General features: G+C 41.0%; 1 protein-coding gene across 5 annotated transcripts in view; it reads right to left on the bottom strand.

Moving 5' to 3' along the window:
* Positions 1-13,198, bottom strand: part of LOC135486167 (transcription factor AP-2-epsilon-like) — a 200,619-nt gene that overhangs the window by 72,275 nt on the left and 115,146 nt on the right. The window contains exon 1 of one of the 5 annotated variants that reach the window (XM_064768758.1): positions 4,634-4,834. The exons of the other annotated variants lie outside the window; for them this stretch is intronic. Coding sequence (XP_064624828.1) covers positions 4,634-4,642 — 9 coding nt within the window. The 5' untranslated portion in view covers positions 4,643-4,834. Of the gene's footprint in view, positions 1-4,633; positions 4,835-13,198 lie in introns of those variants that run through there. 5 annotated transcript variants of the gene reach the window in all.

Raw genomic sequence — 13,198 nt, forward strand, 5'->3', positions numbered from 1 at the left:
CCAGCAGCCCGAATTTGGTGAATGATCACAACAAAGCAGATTACTATGATTAATCTGGAGATGAGTCTGAGATTTCATCAATCTTTGTCTGAGAAACTGACTCAGTCATTGATAGTTTAGTCACTAGGCTACAAGCTTTGTTATCGATGCAACAGATGCGGAGAAAAGTCGTTGTATCGATGACGAAACATCGTGATGTCATTCTGATTATGTTTATTGTCTGATGAAGAAGATACATGTATACACGATCGTAAAGAACTACTTTGAAAGGTATCATTGACTCACAACAATCTAATCAACATTCTTAATTCCTTTTTTTCTCTCTTAGAAAGCGCATTTTTTTATTCGAGGAAATATCCACTTTGCACCTTTGGAGAAAACGAGGTTACACTTTTGCTTATCTTGGAATCTCAAATTGGGACTGCCCATGCGCTGTTGTTGGCTACAAATTGCGTGGAGTTAATTTTAATTGATGAACTGTTTTTTTAATCTGACAACGATTTTTCTTAACACCTGCAGAACGGGAACACTCAGCAGTTAATTTTGTTGATTGTTTCTCATCAGCCATCGATTCGCATCAATACAGTAATCAGCATAATCGACAATCGCTTTCAAACACGTGTAAGCGATCGATTCCAATGTTTACTCATGCCACTGCCTTTGAATCCGAATTACAACTTCTTTAACTTCCATCAGAAAAAAACCTAAATGGAAACCACTATAATTAAACCCATTTAACCATATGCCCTTAAACCATTCTGTCCCGTTAATTGAAGTTTGTGTAAAAACAAATACAAACGTCTGTCGTTTTTCAGTTCGTTCGGCTTTACAAAGTTGAATGAGTAAGGCTTGTTTTCCAAATGCGTTGTTGCTGGTGTTTGTTGTTGAAACTTGCAGCAGAAAAAAATAAACAACAACAAACCACAATCCACTGAACTTCTTAATCAATACGCTAAATTAGACATTACTGTCTTTAAAATGTTTTCAATTAGCGACATATGTCACCGCTATCTACCAATGAGACACAAGGCGGGTCCATTTTACAGCAAATCGAACTTCCTTCTCTAAATCGTGCTGTGGTCCCTCGACAGGGCGATGCGGGAAGCGTTTACTTGGTATTGTTTCACGCAGAACGAGCCTCAACCATGCCCCAAACCAACGACGGCCAAGTTCGCCCGGCAAAAAGATGGGTTTACAGTATACCTATCTACAATTATCTCATGTCATTTCGATATAGAAAGGCAGCCAAAGGTAACATGCAGGAATAAAGAGAGACGATGTTGGTCTATTCAGAATGATGATTGATGGAGTTTTGAAAGTATTTGATTTATTCTAGAGCACTTTGTAAGTCTTTGTGGGGCCATTTGCTTTATGGTTGTAAATTCAGATGACTCAGATGGTGGTGAGAGAAAACATGGCCTGGGTTGAGGAAAACATGGCCTGTGTCATGTAGATGGAGGAAAACATTCATGTACCGTGTATGTTGTGACATCATCCTTCACCATTTAACTTTAGTTCGAAAGTGTCACCTTGCAAATGGATTGGAGCGAGGGCGCTACGCCCGCCAAGACATCAGAAACTTGTACCTGATGAGTATTTTTCCAGCTATGCCTCGGTTTCTGAACTACTGTATTAAATACTTGTCCTCCAGTAACAGTCTAGAGTTTGTTCGTGAGTTAATAACGGCCGAATGATTTGTCAAATAAGGGAAAGAACTTTCATTTCCAAATACTACATGTGCATGACATCGGCTTACAAGCTCTTCGATACAAACTCTTCAAGCAGCTTTTCAAGCAAGAAGGTTCGTAATTAAGATATGGGTTCATTTTTTTCACCTGAATAAAGCAAACCTCTTGTCTCAACCTTTAGAAAAATTAAAGGGGGATATTTTGAATACAGCCCATGGGTTTAAACCCAAGGAATTCTGCTCTGGAACGTTCTCGATTCAAAATTAAACCAATTTCCGGTGATTATTGGTCCTTTGTGTTTAAGGTAACCGGTCCCTTTGCGAGGGAAATTAGCAGCTTCAAAATGCAACACGGGCTTTGTCTTGAAGTAACCTGGAACTGATCGGGAAGGGTGACTGGCGGTTGGTTTGACGATCCAGGGGCACCCAGGGTAGGGATCTCTGGCCAGAGGAAATCTGCTCTGGATTTGTTTAAAGATCAATTTCTGTTGACGTACATAGAAAACTCACGTAACAGCGGCTTTCCATAATCGTGAAGGAAATAGCTTGGGCCTGACATGCCTGACATTATCTCAACTGTTCTATGTATTTTTGATTGGGATTTGAATGTGAGAGGTTTTCTGCTGCGAGTATTTAGTTTCCAAAGGAAATGAGTCCCGGGTTGGCGTTTCCTGATTTCAGTTGAAAATACAGTTAAATACAGTTAAATTTTCGCGCCCGTCCCGCCTATTTCGACTGACCGATGTATTTATTGCGTCGAAAATGAAAGAATTTTATTTTAATGCTTGATTTGCTGTGTTTTTTCAGCTGCGTTTTAGGCCAGATTACTTAATAGAAGAATCCCTTTACGATTTCATGGCTGTTACTTCACGACCTATTATGCCTCGCTTATGTTGTGCTAGTAGCGTTTTAGCATTGTAGCATCGGTACACAACTACATTATTCGCGGTTAATTGCCTTAAATGGATATAAACATAAAACGCATGTTAAGAATCGAGTTTTAAATGTGTTTTGATTGGCGCGTACGTACAATAAAAACGGTTTAAGAACACTTTTTCGCTACCGTAACAAATCTATCACATTATCGCTGATGTTTAAAAAACGCCATACCTTTCATCTTAATATTTTTTACCAGACACCTAACCGGAGTCATTCTTAACCTTTGGATATGTTTTATTTTAAGCGTTATCAGAATATTGCAATGAGTGCCTCATTGTGGAGTTGCAGTCTCGTAATAACAAGTTCTAGAACCCCTGTCATGACAGCTTTCAGACAACACAATTCATCAACCAGCCACATCACGCTAATGCTGCACCATTCTGTTTTATCAATTTAAAACTGGCCGCCGCACGCCCATAACCCGACTCCAATAAACGGCTCCAATCCCGAGATGAGAGAAATGCATTATTACATTGCGTGAGAAAAGTTTGACTCTGATGCACTCGGTTTTAGTTAGAAGTTTTTTTCAACGATTTCGGACCAATGGAGTGCGGGCTCATAATACTCAGATTACAAGACGAGGACGTAACTTTGGCCTATACCATTTTTTTCAGTTGGGAGGAAAGGCTTATTGCAGCTTTAGTTCTAGCAGGACAACGTGCCCGTCCTAGGATGTTGTGATTTTCTCTTTTTGCAAAATCCGTCCAAGACTTTCCGATAACCCATGCGAAGTTCACGCTTCCAAGCTCTGAGATTCCCTGCGATTCACCTCAAATGCATAAGGCGCAGATGACTGTTGCGCTCTTAATGATAAAAAATTACGAGTTCCCTTTAGTCTTAGAGCAATTTAGTTCATATACCTAAATCCAGGACATCTTTCGAAGGAAAATGACAAAGTAATTTTTGAAAAGATTGCCAATAAGTTTACAGTTAATACTTAGAATTCATTTGAGAATCTGATTGTCAGATTCCATCACACCCGCCCATTTACATATATTCTTTCTTCATTCTATCCATGAATATCACCAACTATACAATTGATCAATAATAAATAAGTTCAGTAATATGAATACGTCTTACTTTTCTATACCATTTCAATATCCTTGACAGCATTTTGATAAATCGAATCTTTCAAATCAAGCAGATGTCCCGAATGTCTCATATTTACTTTGTCTAAAAAGTATACTTAACAAATTCAATTTAACAACTTTTAATCAACGAAATCAGAAAGTGTGTTCTTTCCATGTCAAACTTAATACTTGTGGAACAAAGACATTTTTGTAAGTTTTGAGGAAAAGAAAAAAATTTTATTCATCGATCGAATGTCAATTAAACCACAATTCAATAATAAGAGCAGAGTTTGATTTTAAACAAAGCGCAACAGTGTCTAAAACGATTAATTTTCGAAAACGAACTTTGCTAAAACAAAGTTTATTTTCAATAATCAAATTATTAGATTAGTGAGAAAATAATTCTCAATGTTTCGTTATTTAAAAATAAAAGCGACTGGGTTAGGTAAACTAGTTTTAAAGTTCGAATTTGTTGACTTGGCGCCGTTTCGTCACTCAAATTGTATTAAAGGTAAAACAAAGCTTGGTAACTTTTGAAGAAACTATGAAATTTGTGAATCAAAAATTAACCAAATTATGACGTCGAAAGAAAAGAGCGGCAGTGCTTTATACGGGATGCGACATCGATTGTTAGTTTTACTAGATAACACCAGGATGTGCTGCGAACTGTCACAGCGTGTCTCCAATAAATTCGTCGCGCGTTTCGACTTTCTCTCGAATATACAAGCGCCTGGTATCTATTCAATGGCCCGATATAGCTAAAGGACTAAAGAATCTCGGCTAACAGGTTAACAGATACAAATACAATCCTTATCAGATTCGCCAGGTCGCCTTTGGCTTCAACTGGGACAAAATAATCCAAGGAGTTGTGGAACATCCCGAAAACTTTCACACAATCCTCGGAAAAGACATGGATTTTGAAATCACCTAAACATACCATCATCATCCTGTGTTTTCCTGTCTCCTTCCTCCGAAATAAATACTAGATATAATCCTCAAAATCCTATAAAATCCTTCAATATCAACTGGTCTTTCTGAACATCATCCTCTAGGAATAAACACGTACAAACACCTCGTGAAATATCACAACTTTTCTCAACCGACCATCTGATGATCAGAGCCAAACTAGCCCTCTCGCTCCAAGCTCCTCGACGCAAATAAACCTCACATTAAGACTAACACTTTATTCTAAACGCGCCGACTAGAGGTTGACTGCGCGCCTTTGTGAGACAGCGACCGGCCCCGATTTGTAGCCCGAGGTCTTCCTGCTTTGGCTGGCATGCCGAAATGACGCGGTGAATACCTGTCCCTTTAGGGCCCAACACCTTCACTTTAGCACACATCTTGGGTCACACGCTTGGAAATACATGTCCATTACTATGGGTTGTTGCCCAACTAACAGTATATCACACACTTTTGCTTTATCACATTATACTCTTATTCTTCGGGCCTGACGCGACAGCTGAGGAGCCAAGAAGACTGTAGGGCGATTTGCTCTCATTGGCCACCGTTTTGTAAACTGAAGGCCAGGTCGACGATAAACTAACAAATTCGCCATTTATGACCCGTCACTCGCTTCAGTGAAACATTTTATGCAACTTTAATAATCACATTTCACGAGTTAACAGGGCACAACGCGCGCATGGGACTTATTCAGTTTGAGACTTGACGTCTCGCGGTGCCACGGGGTACAGCGCTGTCCCGAGATTCGCAACTGCAAGATGTCACCACGTTTTGGGATTAATTTTGATATTATGGAAAGTTTAATAACCAAGTGTGAATAAAAAATTCTTGTTCTCGGGCTATGTGGAGATTTGAAAAGTTTTACAAATTGGCATGCGCCCGGGACACCTTCGCAAGCTGCGTTCACAAGTTGAGAAGCTTCAGGGATTAGCTGACCCGTTGAAGAAATCTCAGATTTACATGTAGAAATAGTCACAGGATAAAGTTGTCTTTTGACACTGTGGATGGTAGGGACACAAGGCTAAAACGGGGCGCAGTGCATTATACATTGAAGACGATGCACTGCAACCAAAATGTTTTAGAACATGGTGTTGTGCTTGGCTTGGACGACAATTATATATTACATGATACTAATCACACTTCCCGATTTTAAGTTTTATGTCAACAAGTTCAAATCGTTTATCTTGATTATTTTGATTTTATTCGATTTCAATCAAGTTCCAACTTGAACTGCTTCACCAACTGATAGCCAATTCTCGCAATAATAACTGTGACAAAAAGAATTAAATGAGTACTAGGATTATATTTCAACATCACCTGTCTTGTATTCCGCAGCGTTTTCCTATCACCAAGTTCAAAACAAGAGCAGCTGAAAACGCTAGAGACACCCCTCTGCTCAAACAATAATGAACCAATGTATCATGCATTCTCAATGCGCAATCGTTCAATTTTCAAATGTTGATTCGAAAAGAAATTGTCTGGAATACTAGGCTGGGCATGTTTAAAGTTCGTGTTTTCTCTAAAAATCAACATACGTTACAAAGAAAGTGTCTTCGACGTACGAAGGATGCCTGGCAGCTGCTCTTATTACGAATTATTTGACGATTTGAATAACGATTGAAATAATACAGGTGAAATTTAGAGTAGTAAACTTTAATCCTTTTCAACGGTGCAACTTGTCGCATTCGACTTAGGATTATTTCGCGCGATAGGGCACCATTTGCAAATTCAGCAAAAATCACATAAATCGAGTCAAGGGATTTCTGCATCCTCATGGACAGTATGACTGAATTACGAGAAAACAGCTTTAGAAGGTGGAATTACCTTACAAAAAGCCTAAATACATGTATCATGAAACTTGAAAAGATTGCATCTACGGCAATATTCAAACCTGCGGCGTACTTGAAACTGCAAGGAACTTCTTCAATTGGACATGATTTCTCTACCGTTCAAAACTTGTGGTCGGTAGGCCCTACTTCTCTTTGCGTTTCTGACCTTCATATTTTTCAGTGCACCGTCATGTCATAGTTCTGTATCTGGCGATAATGAGTTAGATACCAACTTTTAAGCACTGATTTAGCATACTCATAATGAAATTGAAATGGAAATAACGCAACACGCACCATTTCTCCCTCCCTCGCAATCAGCCTCCGTTTAAGGGTAATTGGCCACGAGCGGCTGGTCCAACCCTGGTACCGCACCGACCAATATCGCTGCTCGCCGCATACCACACCAGATCACGCAATCATGAATCGTTACAGCAAATCAAACAAGGAAATGAAATTAGTTCTCGCTGAACAATACAGTAAACGAATTCCATTCCGCGCTGTGCGGTAATCGTTTTCAAAGTAATTTACTTTAGTGTCCAGTCCGATATGTCTCACCAGTCCACACTCCCGATCTGCGCCATCACGGAAAGTCAGCGACATTTCCCGCAATTACTGCGATTTCCGCGAGCCAGGTGTGGCCATAACCAAGCAGATTGTCCCGGTTGATTTTCGATACCAATTTCCCGAGATTATCATAGAATTCTAGGTAATTTCCATTATTTTCCGCAGACAGACAACACGTCATGAAAATTTCATCAGTTCCTCCACAATCGCTGTTGCCATGTCACAGCTGATTCTGTCTCATTCGCTTCATTTCATATTCACGTATTTTTTATTGTCCGCCCGAGTATATTTTATTGTTGTTGGCGTATAGAAGAAGACTGGACCTACTGTTTTATTCGCAGGGATTCATCTGAGAAAAATAGTCTGGAAGATTCTGATAGACCCGCAGGAGGGACGGGGCCATCGGTTATAAACTTGATAGGCGGGTTTCGCAATCTGTACGACGACGAAGTACATGTACGATGGTCAGCGGTATAGTCTAGTCATGTGACACATGAAATTCATTCGCTGCGCGATAACCCGACAAAAAACCTTAAAAAGGATCAGCAAAGTATCCCAAAGAAACGCCAAGATTTACCTTCCGTCTCAAAACATCACCGCAACTTAAAGAGATCTCCGCGCAAGAATGGGAGAAATATCATCATCACGTGATCTGGCAGGCAAAAGGACAAGCTGTTATCTCAAGATGGCGCCTTGGCCTTATTAGCATAGAGAACAAGGCAGAGGGGAGCAGGGTGTTTCGTATCATCTTCTTCTTTTAATTCATAAAGGGTGAAATACGAGTTTGGCAACTGAAGCTGGTCGGTTGATAGGCATCCGCACACCAGGTACCGTCATCATTCGCATACAAATAACCAGGCCAGAAACCGGCAAAAACACAAAATAAAGTTTGGGTTGTTATTTTGGCACAATGGGCATGGAGCGCGAGTGAGCGAGTGAGGCTTCTTTTGAAGCAGCGGGCCATCTGAGCCTATTATATGAAGGAGTCTGCGCTGTGTTGAATGGGGCCGCTGGATGAGGGAGAATGGGGATGCCAGCATGAAGCGGACACAGACCCCAACCCGTTGTCTACCTAGCAATTATCTTACACTAACTGGAAACCAAGATAAAATCATGAAGGCTGTTTAGAATCTGAATCTTTGGTATGCAAAATGCGGCGGAACCTGTCATTAGTCAGCTGTGGCGGAGCTGACATTGGAATAGATCAAGGGTACCGAATGTTTGGAGGGTTTGGGAGGAAAGGGCCAGAGCTAGGAAGGGAGCGCTAGGATAGCCAAGGGGGTGGGTAGGCCAGATACCCTTAAACTAACAAACTCCGTCCCTCCTAAGCGATGGGGAGGAATTTAATTATCCATTTGCATAGTTAGAAGACAAGATGTACTCTGGAACGTTACGACGAGGTTTTCCTGAAGACGAAGGATCGCCAATGGATTCGTGTTGGGCCACCTACATGTAAAGCGTATACAAGAAAAAATCAACCTATACACTTATTGGCTGACTTTTCTGAATGATGAAACGTCAAAGATGTGTTAAAACAGTGCTTCATGAGTTGAGTTATCAACCTTTATTGGTGAAATATCGGTCACCTTCAAAATGAATGGCTCGTCCATGCTTATCCATCATTCAAGTGTAGACTGTAGTGTCCCATTCCACCAGCCATCAGGGACCAATCAGCGTTCTTGCGGGATCTCCCCTCCTTCACAGGTTCAGTGGTCCAGTCATCGATCAACGATGAGAAGAAGAGGGTGCTCTTTGGGTGAGGGGACACGCTGATGGGATAACTAACAAAGATTTTGCAATGGCATCTTACATGTCGAATGAAAAATCGTTACGGAAATGCGACATTTTGCTGATCGGTCCATCGACCTCATTTTCGGCCCTAAACGGCTTTTTTACAATTGGCGGTGCCAGTTGCTCCGACATGCAGAGTAGGGCGACCAGCCCCGACACAGCCCGTGTGAAAGCTGGAGGAAAAACGACGGACAACCATTAGTTCTTCCTTTCACGAGAACAAGTCAAGCAAAATGGGAACTTAATAAAATTAATAGTGTTGGAGTTGAGAATAAAAGCAAAGAGGAGGAACACAATGTCGATTGTGGCCAAGGTTTTGTTAGGGTGAGTGGCCGTTGTCGAGAATGTGCAAGAGAATGTTTTCAAACCTCCTTCAGCCTTTGTGACGCAGTCAAGTGAAAGCGACGGACCGAAATCGCTAAAGCATTTGGTCGCGTCACATCCCCTCCCACTATTACACCTATGTTTGTTTTAGACGTGATCGGCCATTTGCTACCCAGTACAGATCAACTGCTCAGGACTTGTTGATTCGGGGTCCAATTTCGGGAAGGGTTTTGACGTAATGTTTGTTTTTCTAACCGTCTCTATTGTCTGACTATGTTTTCTTCTGCGTAATATTGCAGTGTGTCGGTTCTAGTTGTTTTAATGGAAAATCTATTGGGATGTTCAAATCATTCAAAAACTTTAAGGTTGCGCCAACAAGAATACGTTTGCTTTCTAACTGCCTCCATTGCTTGATGTTTTCTCATACGTAATGTTGCAGTGTATCATTTCCAGTTGTTCCTAATGGATAATCCACTGGGATATTCTAGAAAGGTCTTTTCGGCCATATTGCGTAAGCTAGCTATTCCTCCACACACAAATATCATATTACCAATTTGGCACCTATCTGCACAGAATGTAACAAAATAGAGCAATATCTGTCTTTCACGAAGTGACCAAGTTTTTCGGAGCCGAATACCTCTTTGGTGAGAAGGAAAGGGGCGTGACGGACAAAGCTGCTTATAATGAGCTAGACTCCTTGGCGCTGGGGCTTTGTTGCATCGCGGTCGTATCATCATCGGAGTTAAGATTCGCCCCATTCAATGGAAGGCTTGAAACGTCTTCTTGAGCCAAATGTCTCTCTTTTTCACACCATCCCAGTTGTTTGTAATAACAGCCCAATTGAGTGATGATTTGGGTTCTGTGATTTGATTGTTACTTTCATTTCTTACCTCGAGAGGTAAAAACTGTGATTGAAGATCAGCGATATTCCTGGTGAGTCGTCACTTTTGAGGTATCAAACTGCATAATTTTTACAATTCAGCACTATGAATACCAAGTATATCACAAGCTTTTTTGTGTGCTGTAAAAGATACGGTCAAGTTTGACCTCAAAAGATGATAGAAGAATAGACGTAATATTTTGGCATTTTTACCAAGTGACCAAGGCATTTTCCGACAATCCGGTTGGGCTGTGGCCCATTCCCGAACAAACGGTTCGAAAATGTTAGCCCAAGCAACATACGTCATGCAAAGATTCTAATGCACAAGTTTTGTGACGGTTGATAACACTATCAAAGATCTATCAGGTCATAAGACATTGGTTCGAAGACTTGCATTCCAGGGACTTGTCATTTCGTTACACTGATGCAGAGAGAGATAAAATTACCAAGAAGAGATAACCCCTGAGATTGAGTTGTACGTGAACCCAAATGCTTTACTGAAATGAACTGTATGAGAATTGCACAAAAGCTTATCACGTTGTTCGTTGTTTGAAGCTTAGCGCGGTACCTTTGTAGTATCGGTAAGATGTATAGTTCTGAACTGACAAAGAAGAGCCATTGAAGAATATCACCTGAAATGGACACAATTGGGACAATGTCGGAGGATTAAACATAGGCTTACTGTTATTTCTTATTGCAGTGTCGCCCCAGCGAGTCAATGCAACATGTAACACGTATCATTGACGTGTGCTCAAGGAGGATCGAACATGGATTCCGTGTGTGGACTTCTCATCTTGGCGAATCAGTAGCTACGTGTCATACAAATTGCCAGTAGTTACTGCAGGTTTTCCCTCTTTATCTGTTGTATCTTTGGTCTTTCAAGGGAGAAAGGGCGTGTGGTACTGAAGTAAGTAAACTAGATCTCCGCAGTACGCCCCCACCTGTAGCATAATACTCGATGCTAACCTGTAATGAATGGCTTTCCCCAGTGTTTGCGAGGTGATTTTGGAAATGGTTTGGGTATTTCAGGTACTGGTATGACTGGTATTGTTTGCTGTAGTTCAATGATTTATAGCTGATCACTTTAGCAGACCTCTCCCTCTCCCGGAGGAAGCCACGGTCTTGCTGGAAACCATCTGTGAATGAAAAACCAACACAGCTACCTCCCAACTTGTCCCTTGAATGTGTGCCAATCCGAGATGGGTAATGTTATGTGTCACCCAAGACGTCTTCAGTCTTACTGTCGCCCGTCGATGATTGCGTGAGAACAAGATGTTGTCGACCAGAGGTCAGTAGTTTGTCATCATCGACTTTATCGCAAGAACCATAACTATTAGGAGCCGGAACATTTCGAAACATTGGTCGTGTAAATGAGGCAGAACCAGTGACAATGAGGGGAGCTAATCACTCCGAGAAGTCACCAATCCTGGCCAAGAAGATGACTGATTATCTGACCAATTAGCCTAAAGAGTGGCTTGTCAGTGGCCCTGTCCACACGCATCATCACATCGTATAAACCGAATTAGAGGGAGGCGATAATTTCATTAAGAACATTTATCCGGATTTAAACAAGCAAACAGAAAATGTGTTATGTTGGCTTGAGGGGCTGGTAATCAGTGTCCGCGGTGGCTTTGACATTGGTTTCCCTCAGGGGGGACACGGGCTGCCCAGTGACGCTGACTACAGACTTGCAAAGCCCTTGGCAAATCTCCGGACAAATTGAAGGGTACGCAAATATGACACGGTCTCGTTACTTGTAACTCTAAATATACATATCAGGAATCGGGGGGTGGTGAGAAACCTCATCATGGCAGAAGAAACAGAAAAGTTAGAGTTGTCAGATTCGAGCCTCGCAATCTTCATAAGAATCTTTTAATCTGCTTCTTTTCACAACTAGGTCAAATTTCTTTACGAACTCTAAACTGTTCATAGTGGCAAAGACCTTCATTTACGACATTACATCCAGGTCAGTGGTCCCTGTAATTATTATACCGCCAGAACGTCTGCCTCAGTCTGTGCAAGCACGTCAATATAACTCAGTTCTTCAACATGTCACATTTTCAGGAAATGAAGTTATGCATTTTGACTCCATCATTTCTGACAACTGCACAATATGCTGAAAACTTCGAATAACATCCTCCTTAGAGCTGCAACTTGCGTACGTCACATCGTGCTTTCCGCTTGTATCAGCACATACAAGGCAATCTTTTTTCTGTTGGTGTAAAATTTCTCATCATTTGTCAACACGAACCGGAAACGCAAGTAACCTCGAAGATGCCTAAGTCACAAACACATTCGAACATTCGAACGAATATCATTTGATGGTTGAATGACACCGGAAGTGATCGGAGCTTAGTCTTAAGTTTGCTTTTGCGTGGATCCAATCATGTGAAAATGATTTCAGAGGCTAATGTGCGGTTTGTTATACATGTGTTACGAGTTTCACTGATTCGTTTCCGATATGACTATGTTCTTGCACTACATGTACCTCAAGTAAAAGGGTATACCAGCACCTGACACCAAGTAAAACAGTCTGAAAAAGCGCCACCTCCCATTAAAACGAAAACTATCAGAAAATAAGAAAAAGTGATTAATTGGTCTATACAACCTAGCATTTAAATCAGAACTATCTGAAAAATGCCTATGCATAAATATCGGGTATTGACTATAAACACCGTACAATATAACCTGTTAAGTGGTAGCATTGTGCGGTATCGGCGACTAAGTGTCAGCTAGCTGATTTCAACACAGAAAACATTGAACCATCGGAAAAACAGTTTCATTGAGATGGAGCTATATGAGATGAGTCGCTCGGAGGTTGCTTGCTCCAGGGTGATTTTTTCAAGTGCAAATTCTTGTTGCGTTCGGTTTGAACATATGGAGCGATCTCATTGGCTAATGGCGGCAATGCAGAAATCACACGTGCATTGGAATGTGCGGTGTACATGAAATACACTGACGTATCATGTAATTGAGGAATATCAGGCCCTTCAATTGAGGTTATTGTTTATTTACAATGTACATATGTACTTTAAAAGTCGATATCGACTACACAACTTTGTGATGTGGATCCAATTTAAAAAGAAAACTGCCGTAGTATTAAGCAACTTATGAAATAAAATACAACTGTAGGCGTATATATTTTGCGTAA

Source organism: Lineus longissimus, chromosome 4 (assembly GCF_910592395.1).
Source record: "Lineus longissimus chromosome 4, tnLinLong1.2, whole genome shotgun sequence".
Lineage (NCBI taxonomy): Eukaryota > Metazoa > Nemertea > Pilidiophora > Heteronemertea > Lineidae > Lineus > Lineus longissimus.